This window comes from Mustela nigripes, chromosome 18, assembly GCF_022355385.1.
Source record: "Mustela nigripes isolate SB6536 chromosome 18, MUSNIG.SB6536, whole genome shotgun sequence".
In the NCBI taxonomy this organism is placed as follows: Eukaryota; Metazoa; Chordata; class Mammalia; order Carnivora; family Mustelidae; genus Mustela; species Mustela nigripes.
The window spans coordinates 14,618,314-14,638,786 of NC_081574.1; the positions used below are offsets into that span (position 1 = coordinate 14,618,314).

Below are 20,473 nucleotides of genomic sequence, written 5' to 3' on the forward strand. Positions count from 1 at the left end.
AAAAGTGATGAGAGTAGTGTTCTTGTCTTGTTCCTGACCTTAGAGGAAAAGCTTTCAGCTTTCACCACCGAGTATGATGTTAGCTATGTGTGTGTCACATAGCTTTATTTTGAGCTGTGTTTCCTCTGCGCTCACTTTGTTGAGAGTTTTGATCATGTGTGGATGTTGAATTTATACACACACACACACACACACACACACACATATACATACACACACGTTCTGTATATGTCTGTTATTTCCCTCTGGCTCAATGTGTGGTTTAAGGTTGATGTTTCCTCATTATCAATCTTCTGTCTGGATGATCGATCCATTGGTGTAAGTGGAGGTACTGATGTCCCCTACTGTCATATTTCTATTTCCTGTTAGGTCCTTTAATATTTGGTTTATATATTTAGGAGCTCCTATGTTGGTGCCTAAATATTGTAAGTGCTATATCCTCTTTTTGGACTGACCCTTTTGTCATTATGTAATGCCTTCTTTGTCCCTTACTGCAGTCTTGTTGTTGAAATATTTTGTCTGATGAAAGTAGAGCTACCCCAGCTTTCTTTTGGTTTTGATTTGTGTGGAACTTTTTTTTCCGTCCCTTCACTTTCAGTCTGTGTGTGTTCTTATGTCTGAAATGGGTCTCTTACTGGGAGCATATAGATGGGTCTTCTTTTGTTTTTACCCTTTCAGCTTCTCTGTGTCTTTTGGTTGGTGAATTTAATCCATTTATAGTAATTATTGATCAGTATGTACTTGTAGCCATTTTGTTCATTATTTTCTGGCTGGTTTTTCATTCTTTTTTTTTCTATCTACTTCTCTTGCTCTCTTCCTTTGTGGTTGATGAATTCTTTAGTGGCATGCTTCCTTTCTCATTATCGCTCTTGTAGCTACTATGGCTTTTTGCTTTGTGGTTACCATGAGGCTTAAGTATAACAACTTACTTTCATAGTAGCCTATTTTAGGTTTATAAAAACTTAAGTGTGAATGCACTCGAAGCTGTACATTTTTACACTCCATTCCCCCCCCTCCCCGTTTTACATTTTGCTGGTTACATTTTATATCTTTTTGTCTTGTGCGTCCCTTAGCTCATTACTATAGTTGCAGTTACTTTACTCCTTTTTTGAGATCTTTACACTAGCTTCACACTTGATTCACATACTCCTTTAATATATAGTTTCCTTTACCAATGAGATTTATGCTTTTATACGTTTTCTTGTTACTAATTAGCAATCACCCCCTTTTGGTTTTTTTTTCCAGCTTAAAGATGTCCGTTTAACATTTCTTGTAAGACCGGTTGAGTGGTAATGAACTTTTTTATCTCTTGCTTGTCTGGAAAGCTCTTTATCTGCCCTTCAGTTGTGAATGATAACTTTGCCAAATAGCGTATTCTTGGTTGGAAGTCTTTTTCTTTCAGTACTTGGAATATATTCTGCCACTCTCTGTGGCCTGCAGCATTTCTGCTGAAAACATGTGCTCATAGTCCGATGGGGTCTCCTTGTATGTAACAAGTTGTTTTTTGTTTTTTTTTCTTGCTGCCTTTAAGATCTTCTCTCTCTCTCTCTTTTTTTTAAACTGATGGCATTTTAATTATAATGTGTCTTGGCATGGGCCCGTCTGCTGCATTATTTCATTTGGAATTCACTGTCCTTCTGGATCTGTGCGTCTTTCCTTCCCCAGGTTATTAAAGTTTTCAGTTATTTGTTCAAATAAGTTTTCTGGCCCTTTCTCCTTCTGGGACTCATATAATGTAAATGTTAGTCTTACCAGCGTTGTCTCAGAAGGCCCTTAAGCTATCTTCACTTTGTTTCCTTCTTTTTTCTTTCCGCTGCTCTGTTGGGGGAGTTCCTCTGTCCTGTCTTTGGGTTCATTGGTCCGGCTTCATCTAGTTTGCCATTGAACCCTTACAGTGTATCAAGATCAGTTGTTGTTTTTTCAGCTTTGAGATTTCTGTTTGCTCCTTCCTTCTGTTTTCCGTCTCCTTGTTGAAGTTCTCCCTGTGTTCATCCGTCCCTCTCCCAAGTTTGGTGAGCATCTTTATGAACCATTACTTTGAACTCTTTTTCAGATAAATTACTTCTCTCCATTCCGTTGAGGTCCTTTAAGAGTTTCATCTAATTTGTTTGGAATGCAGTCCTCTGTTCTTCATTTTGCTTGAGTCTCTTTGCCTGATGAAAGAGCATTTCCTCCCAGTCTTGAAGGGTTGGCCTTTGTGTGGGAGATGAAACTTCTCCTTCAACCCTGTCCTAGCTCTTGGTTGTTTCCCAAACTTTTGTAATTATCAAGCAGCCTGTTTTAGCTTTTATGGTTCCCAGGACTTCAGAATATGCCTGGCCCAGTTAATGTCCCAAAGGGCAGGATCTCATTCAGCACCTGGGTTCAGGCTGATTGGAAGCTAGACCCTCAGGTAGCAGCTTTAAGAGAATGGAAATATGTACAGTCATATGGGTCTGCAGATGTGAGTCCCGCTGACCCGCCCAGCTGGGGAACATGGAGGCATCCTGTGGGTGGTAGTTGCAAAACTCAGGACTTGCTGAGCAACAAGCTTGTTTCTGAGAGGTCCTGGTGAGCTGTGGTGAGGTGGGACAACACAAAGATAGCATCACCTGGCCTGTGCTCCCTGGGAGCAGCTCTGGAGCTTCTAGATGTGTGCCAGACTTGAAGATTGCCCCCCAGGCCAAAGCTTTAGGACAAGCAGTTAGGCCTCTTTCCCAGAATGTTCCAGTCTTCTCTGTGTGCAGTGCGCAGGGGGTGGCAGCCATCTAAGAACTCTCTCTCACTGATGCAGTCTCGTGAGCCCCCGGACCCGAAGCCCCCTAGCCCCCAGAGCCAGGTGACTGAGGGCTATCCCCTAGGAGGTAGCTCCAAAATGCAGGGTACCCGATGTCAAAACTGAGGCACGAGATGCTTTATACAAGTTCCCCTCAAGTTCCCAGAGATGCTGGTGCTGTGAAGCACAGCAGGAGAGAGGACAGAAATACTGCCTGTCCTCCAAGGTCTCAGGAAAGGTTTCCCGGCAGACCCTACCGGGTGTTAATGTCATTAGAAACCAGCCCCATCCGCCGCGCCAATTGTGATAGCTAATAGGCTTCTTAGAGAGAATGCGCCCCTGGGCCTGTTGCCTCTTGCTGAGCCCTAGGGATGGTGGCTGTTGAAGAACTCCTTCTCTGTCGGTCTTAGTTCTGCAGGACCTGTGAGCGTCAGTCCAACAGGCCACCAAAGCCAGGTGATGGAGAGGAGTCCCCTGGCAGCAACTGCAAAAATCAGGGCACCAGACAAAGGGCCTAAGCCCTGTTCTGGAAGATCCCAGTGAGCTGAATGGTGCGAAAATTTTGTCCACTGAGCTCCATGCCCTGACGGCCCTTCCGGATGCTTCTATAAGTATGCCAGACCCGAAGCTTGCCCTTTGGGCTGGGGCTGTGGATCAAGCAAATAGGCCTCTTGCTCAGAAGCTGGGTGTGTTTCCGTGTGTCTCTGTGCGGTGCCCTGGGAGTGGTGGTCTCCCGAGCACTGTCCTTCCAGCTGTACAGTCCTGGGGACCCAGGAACCAAGCCTCCTTGAACTTCAGAGCCCGGCGATCAAGGGATCGTCTGAAAAATGGGTTCCCACGTGTAAAAACCCGGACACCAGATGGGAATAGACACTTTCCTCCAGGAGCTTCTGGTGCTCTGGAACACAGCAGAGGGGGAGCCAAAGCCAGCCTCGCTCCTCTGGCTGGAGTGAGGCTGAGGGGGCAGGCAAAGATGGCCCCCACTGAGAAAAGGGAGGGGGAAGGAAAAGAAGAAAGATGGCAGCCACCGGCTTAGAGAGGCGGAGAGGCTGATGGTGCCCACCACCTCCATCCCTGGAGAGTATCCCTCAGTCCAGCGCTGTCAAGTTTGGAAATGAGTCCCTTTCACATAAAGTCTGGGCACTTTCGGAAGGGCTGCTTGCGCACTAGGCCTTGGGGTGAGTGAGTGTGCAGGCGAGCCCTTGAGAGCCCTTCGTCAGTTAGCCACAGCCCAGTCTTCAAAGCCAGATGTTTCTGGAGCTCATCTCTTAGGGGCAGGCCTTAAAAGTCGGGGTACCTAATGTGAGTTATGATCCTTTACTTTCAGGGAGAAGCTCTAGGTTTTGAATTCCCTGCCAGTTGTGGGTGTTGCCCTGGGGGTGGGGCTTATGGCGAGATTGTGTCTCGGCCTTTCCCACCTGTTTCCATGTGGTTTCTGTCTCACTGGGTGAAGGAGTCAATCTACCGGGTTGTAGGTTTTTTCCAGAGGAAATCGTTCCAAATACCAGTGTAGCTTTGGTGTGTTCCCGTGTGGAGGAGAGTTCAAGCTCTTCATATATCACCACCTTGAACCAGAACCGGTTGTTTCTCTAATAATGCTATTCAAAATTAATATTTGCTGACCATAAAAACAAATCATGGAAAACATGCATTCATAATTGTTTTATTAATTTTTAATAATAGGAGTTTATACAAGAAATAGAAACTTCCGGCTGTATAAGTCATCGAAGATAGGGAAGCAGGTGGCTTTGGAGATTGCTGAAGACAACAGATTTTTTCCTGAACAGTCCAAGAATATTTCTGAAGAAAATCAGTATTTCCTGTCTTCTTTGGTCAGCAATGTCAGGTATATAGTACCAAAACACACCGTTGTGCATTCATGAATGTTTATTAAACAGCGAATGACATTGTGTAGTACCAAAATGTGAATTGTGTAAATTCATTCTAACTTAAGAATTCTTAAATTCTAGGTTAGCTTTCTTTTTATAAGAAAGAAAACGAAAACTACTGAATTCCATTTGGAAATAGAGTTACTGTTAATATCTACTTTCCATGGATATACATTCATATGTAAAAAATTTACATACCTCCTTCATTCAAAGAGTATTTTCTTGAGATCATTATTTATGTGGTTATGTCAATTGTTTAATCCACTGAACGTTATATCATGACTATCTGCCAAGTTAATGACTCGCAACAGTTAGTTATAACTAAAACTTTTATTGCTTATATAATTTTCCATTATACTAATGAACTCTAATTTATTGTCAGTTTTGTTGTCGAACACTGAAGGTACCACCTTTTGGTCATTTTTAAAAAGTGTGTGAAAGACCTCTTTCAACAGAAATGTTTGCCTCCATTTCTATACCTGGGTTGGCAGATTTTTGTTAGTCCAAACCACACTTAACAATCAAACTAAATTGCCTTCCTCAGTTGACTTGCTCTACTTCTTTTTCCTTTACCTTCTCTAGGTGTAGTTCTCAGGAGAAATCCCGTAGAAATGGATGTTCATAAAATACTTAAAATACTTCGCTGGAGGGGAAGTTGTGTCCGCATAGCCACTCGCCAGCAGTTACTCGGGAGGGTGGGAAGACGGGCAGTTTCTCTTCATATTATTTCTGGACTTTGGGTTCTTTCATAACATTTTTCAGATGGAACGTCAAAGCCTTAGTTTCCTTACCTTTACAATGGACATGATGTGACCCCCTCTCTTAGGGAGTTGCGAAGATGGAGGGAGTTAAAACTGGACACAAAAGGACAGCCATGCCCGGCACATGGTAGCCTCTCAGTAAATGTGAGTTGTTCGCAATAGCAGTTCCGCGATTCTGGAAGCACTGTAGAGACACTGGAAAAATTGTATGACAGCTGCTGCTCACTGCTGCTGGCCCAAGAGTGGCTTCTTACTTTGTCTTGTGTGGGAAAAGCACGGCGGCCTGTAAGATTGCCTGAAGTCATCTCCCTGTTACTAAACCCCATTTCCTTTGTAGTTTCAGCATTAATTCCACAGAAGTGGATTTCTACTGAATAAGGGTTTCCTTAATTTTCTTTTGTGGTTCCAAGTAAATACTGGGCACATTTCTTCCTGAAATGAAAGCTAAATTCTTTAGGGTTACAAATGCGTCTTTAGGTTAATTTTCATTATTTTGTCCTTTGCTCTCTCCCCTCCTTCCTTCCTCCCTTCTCCTCCCCACATTATTCACACTTTTTCAAATCCTTGTAACAAAAATTTTAAAGGCGGGGGCGCCTGGGTGGCTCAGTGGGTTGGGCCGCTGCCTTCGGCTCGGGTCATGGTCTCGGGGTCCTGGGATCGAGTCCCGCGTCGGGCTCTCTGCTCAGCGGGGAGCCTGCTTCCTCCTCTCTCTCTCTCTCTCTGCCTGCCTCTCTGCCTGCTTGTGATCTCTCTGTCAAATAAATAAATAAAATCTTTAAAAATAAAAAAAAAAATTTTAAAGGCGCCCTACTTTCAAAGAGTAGAATTATATACTTCATTCTGTGGCTTCAGCACTCCTAGAGTCCTCTGATTCACACTATAGTTGAAAAAAGTATTTTAAATGATCGCCAGACTAGTGTTGGGATTGGTGTTTTTGTAGGCAAGTGTGACTTCATTGTCCTAGAAGAATCCGCTGTTGAATAAAGGATTTTAACGTGGAACTATGTGAAGTTCAATTTTCTTTCTGTAGCCATCTCTCTTTGATTCTGAGATCACCTTACTTTATCTCTTCCAATATTTTCTTCAGATTCTCAGATACTTTACGCATTCTGACCTGTGACACATCTCAGAATGAACAGAAGCGAGTTGAATATTTTAACAGTACCAGCACTAAAGGTAATTTTAAGAAAACAATTTCCTATGAAAATTTAAGGATACAAAGTCTGTTTTGCCTTAAAAGTCTTAAATCTTCAAGATTCTTATCTACTGATTCTTTAAAACAACTTAGTTTGTATTCAAATTGGAAAATGTAAAAAAAGATACTTTTTTTTTTTTTAAGATTTTATTTATTTATTTGACAGGCAGAGATCACAAGTAGGCAGAGAGGCAGGCAGGAGGGGTGGGGAAGCAGGTTCTCTGCTGAGCAGAGAGCCTGATTGGGGGCTCAATCCCAGGACCCTGGGATCATGACCTGAGCCGAAGGCAAAGGCTTAACCCACTGAGCCACCCAGGCACCCCAAGAAAAGATACTTCTTAAAGCTTATTCACTAATTTTCATTTTATGGTGATTTTGGGGTTAGGGGTAAGCCCAGAAGAAAATAAAGTAGTTTTGTTTGTAGAAAGAAACCCCTATTGAAAGAAAAACTAACAGTACTCTTCCCCTCTGTCCACAATCACCGATGGACAGCCACTGTGTGTTTCCACTGAACCTAGAGGAGCTTTCCCTGTATTCTCTCATTTTTTTAATGGCTACAGAGTTTTTTCATGAAATGCATATGTTCTTCATTCTTATACTGAAAAATGGGCTTTTTCTATCAATACATTAACTCTCTAGTAAACATTTTTACACATATTTGGGGCCATCATTATTTACAAGAGCAAAAAACTGGAAACAATCTAAATGTACAAAATGGGGTTGGTGACACTACTATAACATACTCTGTAGCCATTTAATTTAAATTTGTAAAGCTAATATAAAATGGAAAATTTCCATTTATGATATTAAGAGAAAAAAGTAGACTCCAGCATTATTTGGGAAAAAATGTGGGTAACATTTTCTTAGGTTTATTTTCTTCTGGTTGTTTAACAGTCATTTCTAGACATTGCCTTGGACTTTATTTCTCTCATTTCTACTTCAGTATATTTTCCATAGTTTCTCCAACTATGTATATTACCTCTCTAAGTGAAATATAGGTTTTATTTTAAGAAAAGTAGATACTTCTGTGTTTAAAAGTTAAATGACATTTTAAATAAGTTATCATAAATTATTCCAGTAGATTCTTAGATACAAAATAGAACTGATCGTACAGCTGAGGATCATAGGAGAACACACCTATTGCTAACAAGTGGAGTTTGGTCCTGGCTTCCGTGTGGAGAGCTCTACCTTGAGGACCTGTGGGGCATCTCAGGAAAAGGGCATTAGAAAAGATTTATTACAGGATGCAGGCTTGAGTTAGGTGCTTTTGAGAAGTGTCTAAGGAGGCATGGATTTGTTTCAAAGACACAATTGGATGACTGACTATCTTCATAAATTTTATCTAGAAGGAAGGCAGGTTACAGTGGGTGTAAAGCTATAATTGGTTAAGAAGAAGCAATTACTTATATCAGGTAAGGTGGGAGGTGTTGGTCATTTCTCCGGTTTGGAAAATGTTCATGTTTTGTCTGTGTTCGGACACAGTTTTGGAGTGAGTAGTCTTATTTTTTTCATGAATCATCTTGGCCACAGAGCGGCCTTATCTGATGTTGAAATTCTGTGAGATAATTCCTTATTAGCAGGAAAGCACCGTTGCTGAGCTATCGGGGACCAGCCTAGTGTGTCGCAACATGAAGGCTGCGCTGATAGCAGTAGGCTGGCTCAGGAGTACAAGGGGTTGCTTTTCTCTTTCTCAAAATGAAGAAAGCAGTTGAAATGATTACAGGTGCTTCTTAGGAGTAGTTAACATTTGACTTAACTGCCAGGTTTGACTTTCCCCTGCTTGCTTGTAGGGTGAGCAAGAACCCATGACTACCTGAAATCATAGAAACAAAAAAGTTGCAGGGGCTCCATAACCTATCATTGTCCTAAAGAACAACTTTTAACATTTAACTCTTTGACTCTTAGCCGCTCTAACTACAATTAATTTTTCTCTCTGTTGCAGCAGGAAACATTGAAGGTTTTCATTGTTCACCCTACCCTGAAATTGACCAGTTTGTTCTTTCTTTGGTGAATAAAAATGGCATTAAAGGAGGTAAAGATAATCTTATTCTGTATTCACTGTAATATGACAGAGCTTTAATACCTTTAGAAACATTATTTGTATTTTAGGAATTCGACACTGGAGCTACTTTTTCCCAGAGGAATTACTGGTTTATGATATTTGTAAATATCGCTGGTGCAGAAACATCGGGAGGGCCCACAAGAGCAATAATATCATGTAAGTGATGTTGTTTACTAACGAATTCTGTGTATTTAACCAATATTATTTTAAATGTTTATAATTTGTACGGTTGAACATAAAAATGACTTTGGTTTCTACAACAAATTTAGTTGTATCAAATATTGTATTTGGGTTCTGTTTTATAATATTGAATTTGGCTATGTTAATTATCACCTTGCTTCATAGCACAGGTCATCTTTATTTGTACTTTATTTGGTAGTCTAATTCCTTAGGTAGTATAATCTTGAGAAGAGAAAGACAGGCCTGAGCAGGGCTAGGAAGAAATTAGAGGCAATAGACAGGTGAGCAAAGGGACGAGGAAGTGTCTCTCTCTCGTCCTTGACATTTTGTGGTGTGTGAATTGAAATTGAACAAATTTGGGTGAAGAGGAAATTATTCAGTGTTAAGAGTTGGAGTTAACATTAACTTGGTCAAGACAAAGAATGGTACTGGACGGCCCAGTTAAGCGTCTGCCTTCGGCTCAGGTCATGATCCCAGGGTCCTGGAGTGGAGCTGCTTGAGTCAGGCTCTCAGCGGGGAGTCTGCTGCTCTCTCTGTGCTCTCCGTGCCTCTCCCAAATAAATAAATAAGTCTTATGAACAAGAAAAACAGAGAATCATCTTGAAGGGAACCAGTATTTATCGAATGCTTGCTGTATACACCAGGCCCGTGTTAGGAGTTTTCTTTAAAATCCCCCTGGCAAAAGGAGAGGAAGTGAAGGATGAAATGGAATTTTAGATAATTCAAGGATACGGTGAGAAGAGGAATAAGACAGAAACCCAGTAGGTATCAGTTATGATATGGGAAACTTTGCTGTTTTGTATTTAATATCAAAGCTGAGACTTCTGTATATCAAGTGTATACAGCACGTGTGCCAGATGTGAGGAAAGATCGGAAAGCTTTTGCTAGAAGCTGGAAACATTGTGGGAGGCATCTTTCAGTGCCACACGTCTGTATGCAGATTAGCTTAGTGTAAAAAAAAAACACTATGTGCTCAATACACAAAAGCTATCACTTAGAATAACACAAAGGAAAAGCTCCCCCGTAGGCCCAGAACCAGTGATAACCGTGGTTATGGTTTTCGTGTATCTTTGTCTTTTACTCTATGTATTTTACCAGGAATTCATTATCATAAGATGATCATCCTTTTTTTTTTTTTAAAGATTTTATTTATTTGACAGAGAGAGAGAAATTACAAGTAGGCAGAGAGGCAGGCAGAGAGAGAGAGAAAGAGAGAGAGGGGAGGAAGCAGGCTCCCTGCAGAGCAGAGAGCCCGATGTGGGGCTCGATCCCAGGGTCCTGGGATCATGACCTGAGCCGAAGGCAGAGGCTTTAACCCACTGAGCCACCCAGGTGCCCAAGATGATCATCCTTTAACTTTTTGAGATTCTCAGGTTTTTACATATTTCTTTCTGGAAAATTACCTGCTTCTATTCTGTATCCATAATCTCTTCTTTTTCTTAACTGTGAAATCCCCGTACATATAAAAGCATGTATTCTCATGTGTGGGTACGCCTCAAAGGCACGCTGAAATGATCACGTGTCCTGTCTGCCACCCACCGTGAGAAATGGAACTTGACCAAACCTCAGAAGCGCTCTGTGGGACCAACCCCAGTTTCCTGCTTTCCTCCGACCACCTGAGATAATAATAACTCTTGTCCTGGGTTTTGTGTTCATCTTGCCCTTGCTTTCTTTAAATGTTTTTTCCCCCCATACATACTTATATTTCCAAGCAATAGATTGTTTTATTTTCCGTGTTTCTGAATCTTGTGTAAACTGCGTCCTCAGAATTGCTTTTTGGTCAACACTGAGTTCGTGGCGTTCGTCCATACAGCAACGTGCGGCCGCTGCTTATTTTTCCACTGTGGTGCGGTGTGCCGTTATGGAAATGCGAACGTGCACGTCTGTTTCCCTCCTCTGGACATCTGGCTCACTGGCTTGAGTGACGCTGCTGCAGGTGCTCAGGTACATCCTGCCTGTGGCCCATGTGCCAGAGTTTCTCAAAGTCCGTGCCTGAAGGCAGAATTGATGTGCGATAGAGTATGCCCAGATTTCACATGACTACGCACGTAATTTTCCCAAATGGCCAGCTAATTCTCCCGCCAGCAGTGTTTTCAGATATTTTCTGCTGTTCCATAATCTCACCAAGGTATATTTTAAAAATCTCTGTTTGGCTGATCTGTTTGTATAAGAGGACACTGTGGTTTTCATCTGAATTTACCGGATCCCTAATGAATATGACATTGGATGATCAAACCACACTCACAGGAAACAGCAGTCTGACCCGAGGTCAGGCTGACGAATACGTTGTAAGATTCAAGGAATCCAGAGGCGGTCCCATGCTATGAGCTCTGTTTCACCATCACATCCCCATGACTTCCTCATCACTGAAGGTTTGTAAGTAAGGTTTGCGTCCTTGAACTCATTCTTACATAAAAATACTTATTAGTGGGGTGTGTGTCCTTTTGAGCATTGCATAATCTCTCAAACCTTGGAGTTAGTGGACGCTGCCACCCCAGTTCTCTCTTATTCCACATTGACGGTTATGGCCCTTGGTTTTTTGTTTTCTTAAAGCCCTATGAATTTTTTTTGCTTTTTCTTTTTTTTTAAGATTGTATTTATTTGAGAGCAAGAGAGGGAGAGAATAAGCAGGGGGGAGGGACAGAGGGAGAAGCAGACTCTTCGCCAAGCAGGGAGCCTGATGCGGAGCTCGATCCCAGGACTCTGGGATCATGACCCAAGGCAAAGGCAGATGCTTAACAGACTGAGCCACCCAGGCGCGTTAGTCACCACCAAAAACCTCAGCTCAGCAAAGACAGGCCATCACTGAAAGGCATGAAAGCTGTTACAATATGGAAGCTGGGAACGCTAGGCAAGCAGAATGTGGGGTGCCTGACAGACGTCCAGTATCACTGTGTTTCCCTAGAAGGATGCAAATACTCTTCATGGCCTGGAGACAGTCTGGTGTACAGCCGGGGGACTGCAGCCCTGGGGTCTTGATGAGGATGGTCCAGGTTTTCTGAAACTTGTTAGGTGTGCTTGGTTTGGTATCTTTTTATCTAGTACTTTGTCTATTTTACCAAAATTTTTAATGTTACTGGCAGAAATTGTTCTTAATGTTCTTAAATGTTTAATATCTTATGATTTGTAGTTACATCTGCACTTAATTTCTGAAAACATTTGTGTCTAGCTAATTTAATTTTGATCAAGCTTGGCAAGAATTGTATTAGTTTTCACATTTTGGCCTTGTTGATTTAAAATCTTGCTTATTACTTCCCGCCCTTTATTTTATTAGATCTATTTTTCATTTCCCAAATTAGTTACATATTGGTCTTTAGCCATTCTTTTTTGTGAATCATGCTTTTAGGATTCTAAATTTCTCTCCCAATCTCATTTTAGCTCTGTTTCCCATATTTTACTATGTATTTTCAATTCCATTCATTTTCTAATTTCGATCATGATTTTTGAGTAATTGATGATTTAGAAATGCTTCAGTTTCCAAGTTATGGGTTTAGCTATTTTCTAGCTATTTTTGTTACTTTTTAAAAAAGATTTTATTTATTTGCGAGAAAGAGAAGGTGAGTGCACAAGGGGGTGCACGAGAGGGTGGGGACATGGCAGAGGAGAGGGACACGCAACCTGTGCAGAACGGAGCCCGGTGCAGGGCTTGATCCCGGGACCCTGAGATCATGATCCAGGCCAATACCAAGAGCCTGACACTTAGCTGATTGAGCCAGCCAGGTGCCCCACTGTTACTTATTTCTAAACAATTTGCTTTGTGGTCAGAGATGTGTTGTGTGAATACTTTTAAATTTAATGAGACGGAGCTGGTACCCTAGCACACTCAGTTTTTATAATTGTTTTATATGTGATTGTAAAGAACTTCTAATGATCTGAGGCAGTGTTCCTATAAGCCTATTATAGCAAACGTGTTAATTGCTTTTAATTTTATTAAAAAATGCTTTTTAGGTCATTCACATTTTCTGTACCCTTACTGAATTTTTTGTGATTATTTGTATCAATTACTAAAAGAATGTTTTTTAAAATCTTGATTTATGGTACACAGTTTATCCTTGGAGTCCTGTCAGTTCTGCTCATTCATTTTGAAGCCGTCGTACGTGGCGGGAACAAGTTGGGAACTAGGTCTTCTTGGGAAGAACTTTCGTCGATGTGTGTTATTTTGCCCTAAAGTCCACTTGGGGTGTTATTTTTAACATCCAGAGTTTTCTTTGGGTTGGTTTGTATTTATTTCCATCCTTTTACTTCTTACCTGGTCTCGATCTTGAAGGCGTAGGCACGTCTTTGGTAAGCAGCATGTAGATGAACTTTGTTGTCCATCCAGCCTGGGGATTAAGTAATAACTTTTTCTCCCCTTTCTTTTTCCCCAACGTAAAGGATTTTGGTTGATCTGAAAAATGAAGTTTGGTATCAGAAATGTCATGACCCTGTCTGTAAAGCAGAAAACTTCAGATCGGACTGTGAGTTACTAATTTTTACATATGTACTAAGTGGGAAGTGGACAGCTACATGGAAGAGTGAAACTGTTTTCTTGTCCAGGTTTTCCGTTACCTGCTGAAGTGAGTCTCCTGTATCTTCTCAAAGAGGTGAGCACAGGTTTGAGTTTCTCTCTCATTCCTAATGTGTTCTCGGTACGACAGTATAACTGAGCTGTGCGCCATGTCCTCAGGACGTGTTGTCACAGAGGAGTGTGCCCCAGTGACTGGGCCGACGTCTGCACGCACCCACTCGTGCGTGCCCGCGGGCTTCCTCTGCTGCGCTCGGTGTGCACACCCACCTGTTGGACCGCGCCCAGCCAGGGACAGTCTCTCACTCTTGGCTTTAGGAAGATCAAAATACTAATCTTTGTGTTTATTTCAGCAACTCTTGTCTGTAGGTAGAATTGCTAGACAGGGTGTGTATATTTTAAATTTTGGTAGAAATGACCAGATGGCCAAATTGACTTTGTCCTTTTAAAAACTTTTATTTCCCCAAATCATTCACACTCATTGTGAGAAAAAATTAGAAGACACATGAAAAGCCAACAGGGATAAACTCCTCCTTGCCTAGAATTTGACCAGTCAGGGATAACTGATGTGCTTTGGCAGATATCTTCCAGAATTTCTAGTGATGTATGCGCACATATATATTTTCAGAGTCACAGTATGCACCCTGCTTTATAGACCTTTTTTCCTAATTTGTTTTCATAAGTACATATTACCAGTTGGTATCCATAAAAATGGTAGGACATAAGGCTTCACAAATTTTTTTTATAGATTTTATTTATTTATTTGACAGAGATCACAAGCAGGCAGAGAGGCAGGCAGAGAGAGAGGAGGAAGCAGGCTCCCCGCTGAGCAGAGAGCCTGATGCGGGGCTCGATCCCAGGACCCTGAGATCATGACCTGAGCCGAAGGCAGAGGCTTAACCCATTGAGCCACCCAGGTGCCCCTAATGAGAACTCTTTATTAACTCTTTGATCATGTTATTTTCCAGATTGAACATTTCAGTGTTCCTTTTCCCCCCTCTATCACCCTTTTCCTTTCTGGTGTTCTGGTTAGAATAAAAGTTACCTGCTACACGCAGATTAAGTGAGCTCAGTTGACATTCTGAGTAATGATCTGCTGCCTATTCGGTTTGACTAAAAAATGTCTCCAGCACAAATTCATACAACCAACATAGACATGGTAGGAGCAGGACCAACATAGCTGATAGCCAGATTCCCTGGTAAACTGTTAGGTTAAAAAGTGTTCTTGAAATAACCAAGAGAAAATTAATTTGTAAAAATAAACTTTGCCTCCAAGAGGAGGAGGTGTATGTCATCCTTATGTTCGGAGACTTATTTTGAGGAACGTTTGTGGTTTCAGTGGATTTTTAAAAATTACTTTTCTGCTTATCCAGTAATACCTCAAAAATGCCAAGTTGAAAGTAGCTTTGGTACATCGTATTACCACTGCTTGGACAGAATTTTTTTTATTATTATTTGAAATCGAAAATTAATAATTAACTAATAAAAGAACAGCTTACTGAATACCCAAGTACCTATCACATCATTTTAACGGTTTATATTCTGTCCTTTCTGCTCCCCTGGCTTTTTTGCTTTTAGTATTTTAAAATGAATTACCGCTCCGTGTTAGTCACCTGGTTTTCTGTTGCATTCATCCTCTCAGTTTTTTAAACATTTCTTTTTTTTCCCCCTGTAGCAATGTTGCCCAACGACAGGGAGCTCCCCCTTCACCCTGATTTGCCGTCACTAGCACTTGGCCACATTTGTGTTCTCCCTCTGCTGTTCGGGCGCACGTTGTTATTTTGGAGGACTTTTTGTCTTAGTCCATTCAGGCTGCTATAACGCAGCACTGCAGGTGGGGCGGCTTGTAAACCAAGAAGGTGCTTTCTCACAGTTCTGGAGGCTGGAAGTCTGAGCTGAGGGCACTGGCCGATTGGGCGTCTGGTCGGCTCTCCGGGTCGTAGCCATCTTCTTGCCAGGCCCTCCCTGTCACAGGGATGAAGGAGCACTCTGGGGTCCCTTTTATAAGGTTACTAATTCCAGTCATGAGGGCCACATCCTCAAGACCTAGTCACCTCCCAAAGGCCTCCCTCCTCATACCATGACGTTGGGGGTTAGCATTTCAGCTTAGGAATTGAGGGTAACACATTCAGTCCATACCAAATCTCTTGAGAGGAATTTGCAGCCATCAACCCTACGTCTCTTCATGTTTAAGCTTGTAACTAGAGATATTTAGGTTAAGGATATTCTTAAATGAGTGCGGTAAAATTCCTAAATTCAGGAAATTTAATGTTGTACCCTACTGTTATCTAATACACACATCCATACTCCTGTCTTGACATTTGTTTCAACTGTTTTTAACAGTTTTTTAAATTCATGTTAATTCTTAAAATACTTTATAAATAGGAAAATCAGTCTTTTAAGATAGCAGATAGATTTTCCAGTTCACCTTCAGCTGGACTGTCTGCTTGTTAAAAAATTCAGTCTGCCATCTCTCTAGCCCCATCTGTGTATACTGAAAAGAATGTACCAGAGGAACCAGGCCGGGGGGTGGGGGGAAGCGGTTCCAAATTTAGAGTTTCGAGTGTCTGAGCTACAGCGGCAGCTACATTTGAATTCACTCATTCCCACGGCGGCTGTACTGGAGACACTGTCATCCAGCATATTTATTTTAGAGTCCGTTCAAGAACTGGTCTTCTGCCTAATACCTTAGCTTAACCTAGACTGGCCGTAGAGTGAGAGCATCGCAGTGTCTCCTTGACTGACCTGTGTCCTCTCCCTCTCGCACTCTCCACTACCTTCCCCTTTCAAACTGAAGGAAGAAGAGTTCACAGCAGCTGAAACAATGAACAGTGACACCGGAAGTGCTCAGAAGCCACCATCGGGCCTGTCGTCAGAAGGTGCCGTTTCCGACGCCGACTGGGACGATGGCCTTGACGAGACTGACTTTGTGGAAGCTACTGAAGATGCTGAACTAGCCAAAGCCGCAGAGAGCGGGCTCCTCGGTTACTGCGGTGGGGAGGAGGACATTCCCGATGAGCTCATCGTGCAGGTATTACGAGAGTAGCTCATTAACCGTGGGCTCTTAGGTAACCGGCCGTGATGGGCCCTGGCGACGATTTAGTGACCTAAGCCTTATTAAACCTGTTAATGAAAACCAAGTTTTATCACTTTGCTTCTCAGTTCCTATTTTTTACTGAAGTAAGCCAGTTTTCTTCAAAATTAGAAATCTTACTAATTGACCAGAGTTGGTCTATGTTCATATCAGCTTCATTTTGCAGGTCTGTTGATGGGTTAAAACTCTTAATCTTATTTAAAAATTTTTACCTGAATTGTAATTGACATACAGTATCCTATTCAGGTGTATATCCTGATTCGGCATCTTTATACATTACAAAATGATTCCCATAACTCTAGTTACCATCTGTCCTCACACAAAGTTATTACATATTACTGACTGCATATTCCCTATACCGTATATTACATCCTTACTATATTTATTTATTTATAACTGGAACTTTGTACCTCTTACTCATCTTTACCTATTTTACCCCCCTGAACCGCTTCTCCCTCTGGTAACCAATAATTTCTTATATTTTGGAGTCTGTCTGTGTTTGGTTTTCTAGATTCCACATCTAAGTATAATCATATGGCATTTGTCTTTGACTTATTTCACTCAGCATAATACACTCTAGTTCCATCCATGTGGTTACAGACGCCAGGTTTTAATTTTTTTTACAGCTAAGAAATATTCCTGTGTGTTTGTATAATACTCCTCATTTTCTTTATTCATTATCAGTGGACACTTAGGTTGCTTCCATATCTTGGCTGCTTCAAGGAATAATAATGCTGCAATAAACATAGGTATGGTACATTCCTTTGAATTACTGTGTTCATTTTCTTCAGATAAATTCAGAGGAAGTGAAGTTACTGGATCGTAGGGTGTTTCTGAGTTTTTGAGGAACCTCCATACTGTTTTCCATGGTGGCTGCACCAACTTACAGTGCACGAGGTTGCCTTCTCTCTCTCTCCTCACCAACACTGGTTATTTCTTATCTTTTTGATAATAGCAATCTGATGGGTGTGAGGTGTGATACTTTTTTTCTTTTTAAAGATTTTATTTATTTGAGAGAGAGAAAAGGAGAGCATGCACATGAGTGGGGTGGAGGGCCAGAGGGAGAGGGAGAAACAGACTCAGGGCTCGATCCCAGGACTCTGGGATCATGACCTGAGCTGAAGGCAGGTGCCCCTTCATTATGGTTTTGGTTGGCGTTTCTCTGGTGACTAGTGGTCCTGAGCCATCTTTTCATACGCCTTTTGTCTGTGTTTATCTTCTTTGGAAAAATGTCTATTCAAGTTCTCTCTGCCCATTTAAAAATTTTTTTTTATATTGTATAAGTTTTTATATATTGTTATTAACCTCTTATTGGATGTATGATTTACAGATATCTTTTCCCTTTCCATAGGTTGCCTTTTCATTTCATTGTTTCCTTTACTGTGCTGAAGCATTTTAAATTTGATATAATCCCATTTGCTTACTTCAGCTTTTATTGCCCTTGCTAAAGAGATTGGTCCTCTTAAAAAAAAAAAAAAAAAAAAAAAAAAGCATATATATGGGCAGGGGTAAGGGCTGAGGGAGAGGGAGAGAAAATCTTAAGCAGGCTCCACGCCCAGCATGGAGCTCAACACTGGGCTTATGCTCACGGCCCTGTAATTTTGTGATGTCTTTGTCTGGTGTTGGTTATCAGTTATGCTGGCCTTGTAAAATGAATTTGGAAGCATTCTTTCCTCTTCAGTATTTTGGAATAATTTGAGAATAGATACTACCTCTTCTTTAAATGTTGGGTACAATTTACCTGTGAGACCACCTGCTCTTGGACTTTTTTTAGTTGTTAAATGACTGATTCCATTTCATTACTCGTAATTAGTCTATTCAGATTTTCTATTAGTGATTCAGTCTTAGGCTATATATTTGTATTTATCCATTATCCATATCTATGTATAATGTATTTATCCATTTCTTCTAGGTTGACCATTTTGTTAATGTATAATTGTTCGCAGTAATCTCATGGTTGTTTGAATTTCTGTGGTGTCAGCCATTGCTGACTTTATTGGTGCCCTTCTCTTTTTCTTAATGAATCTGGTTAGAGATTTACCGATTTTGTCTTTTCAAAGAACCAGCTTTTAGTTTCAGGGTATTTTCTATTTTTTTTTTTTTTTTTTTTTTTTTAATTCTCCACTCATTTACCCTCTGTTTATTAATTCCTTCCTTCTGCTAACTTTGGGCTTTGTTCAGTCTTCTTTTCCCAGCTCCTTTAAGCATAAAGATTTTTTATTTTCTTGCTTCTTGAGGTAAGCCTATATCACTATGAACTTCCCTCTGAGAACTGTTGTTGCGGTGTCCCCTAGAGTCTGGAAAGTTGTTTCCATTTTCTCTCAGTATTTTTCAGTTTCATCTTTGGTTTCTTCATTGACCCATTGGTTGTTCAATAGCGTGCTGCTGCTTTTGCACGTTTGTATTTTTTCCAGTTTGCCTGAATTTCAGACATGTGCTCTTTCTTGGAGAATACTCCATGTGCCCTTGAAATGAATGTGTATTCTATAGTTGGGGATGGAATGGTCTGTATATGTTAAGTCCCTCTGGTTTAATGTGTTGTTTAAGGTCAAGTTTCCCTTACTGATTTTTTGTCTGGATAACACTGATTTAGTGGGGGTATTAAAGTTCCATGTTATTATTGTATTGTTAGTTTCTCCCCTTATGTCTGTTAATATCTGCTTTGTGTGTAGGTGTTCCTGTGTTGGGTACATAGGTATTTACTAATGCTCTGTCCTCTTCTTGTAGTGACCCCTGACCATAATGTAATGCTCTTCTCTGTCCTTTGTTAGTCTAAGTATGGCTACTCCAGCTTTTTTTTCCATCCCATTTGCATGGAGTATCTTTTCCCCTTTCTTCACTGACTGTGTCTAGTCTGAAGTCTATGTTGTAGGCAGCATATAGATGCGTCAGTTTTTAAATCCATTTAGCTACGCTGTGTCATATGATTAAAGCATATCAAAATGCTATTTTGTTAACCATTTTCTGGTTGCTTTTGTTGTTCTCTGTACCTTTCTTCTCTTGGTCTCTTCCCTTGTGGTTTGATGGTTTTCTGTAGTGTTTGGGTTCCTTTCACTTTGTCTGTTTTAGGGTTTTGGTTATCACGAGGTTCATATGTACTGACCTATGTAACAGTCTATTTTAAAATGATAATCCCTTCTAGTCCTTGGTGGGATAGCTAGGGTTAGCGTGGGCCCCGGCAGTCCCAGGGCCCTCTCTGCTGGAGACGGGGTGCCGGGGCCAGACGGCTGCAGTGGGCCCAGGCCAGAGGGTCCTGTTGTGCTCTGCACTAACACCGCTCTGTGGCATGGCTGGAGCTGGGGTGCACACGGGTTGGGGAGTGTCAGTGCTGGGAGGACAGCTGGACCTCTCTCGCCCTGCAGATGCCATGGCCTAGAGGCCCAGGGCTCAAGGGGCCAGGCCTAGAGAAGTGGTTAGGGGACCCAGACCCTGCTCCAGCCAGGCTCTTGGCGGAGGGGTAAATGAACAACAGTGCTCTTCAGCCTCTTGAGCCCCAGAGGGTTCCACCAGTTCCCTACAGCATGGTGGATGTTCTAAGGTTAGTGCATGGGTTTCCTTCACTTACAAGTCTCTCTGTCCTTCAAACTGATGTTTTGTTTCGGGGGCGGGGGAGTTGCTGTGGCCCAGGGCTGGCGACTCATGGGCCAGCGCTTCAGGATTGGGGTTCCCATTGTCACCCCGTGTCTGCCTCTTACCTCTCTCTCTCCTTGGGGCCGGGTCGGGCTCCTAGCATCAGTGAGCAGCGGTTTGTCAGGCCTCGGTGTTCTTCAGGAGGAACTGCTCCATGGGTGTCTGGAGAGGCGGTGAGTTCGGGGTCTTCTGTCCCGTCTTGGAACTCCTCCCTCTGCCGCTTCCGGTTCGAGCTCCTCTAGGTCAGAGTCTGATTGGCTGGTGTCTGGAATCTGGCCTCTAAAACCACTTAACACACTCAAACTTGCCACCTAACATGGTCATTCAAACCAAATAACTATGAACAAAGTAATACTAAATTCTGGTGAAACGCCAGCCTGAACAAGTAGACAAATTTCACTTC

General features: G+C 41.8%; 1 protein-coding gene across 3 annotated transcripts in view; it reads left to right on the top strand.

Moving 5' to 3' along the window:
* Positions 1-17,209, top strand: part of PRIMPOL (primase and DNA directed polymerase) — a 52,601-nt gene extending 35,392 nt beyond the window's left edge. For 2 of the 3 annotated variants that reach the window (XM_059384188.1, XM_059384191.1), the window contains 7 exons: positions 4,439-4,601; positions 6,493-6,581; positions 8,543-8,632; positions 8,710-8,818; positions 13,217-13,299; positions 13,379-13,425; positions 16,144-17,209. In XM_059384188.1, coding sequence (XP_059240171.1) covers positions 4,439-4,601; positions 6,493-6,581; positions 8,543-8,632; positions 8,710-8,818; positions 13,217-13,299; positions 13,379-13,425; positions 16,144-16,392 — 830 coding nt within the window. In that variant the 3' untranslated portion in view covers positions 16,393-17,209. The remainder of the gene's footprint in view (positions 1-4,438; positions 4,602-6,492; positions 6,582-8,542; positions 8,633-8,709; positions 8,819-13,216; positions 13,300-13,378; positions 13,426-16,143) is intronic. The other variant, XM_059384189.1, reaches the window with a different exon arrangement.
* Positions 17,210-20,473: the final 3,264 nt, after the last annotated feature.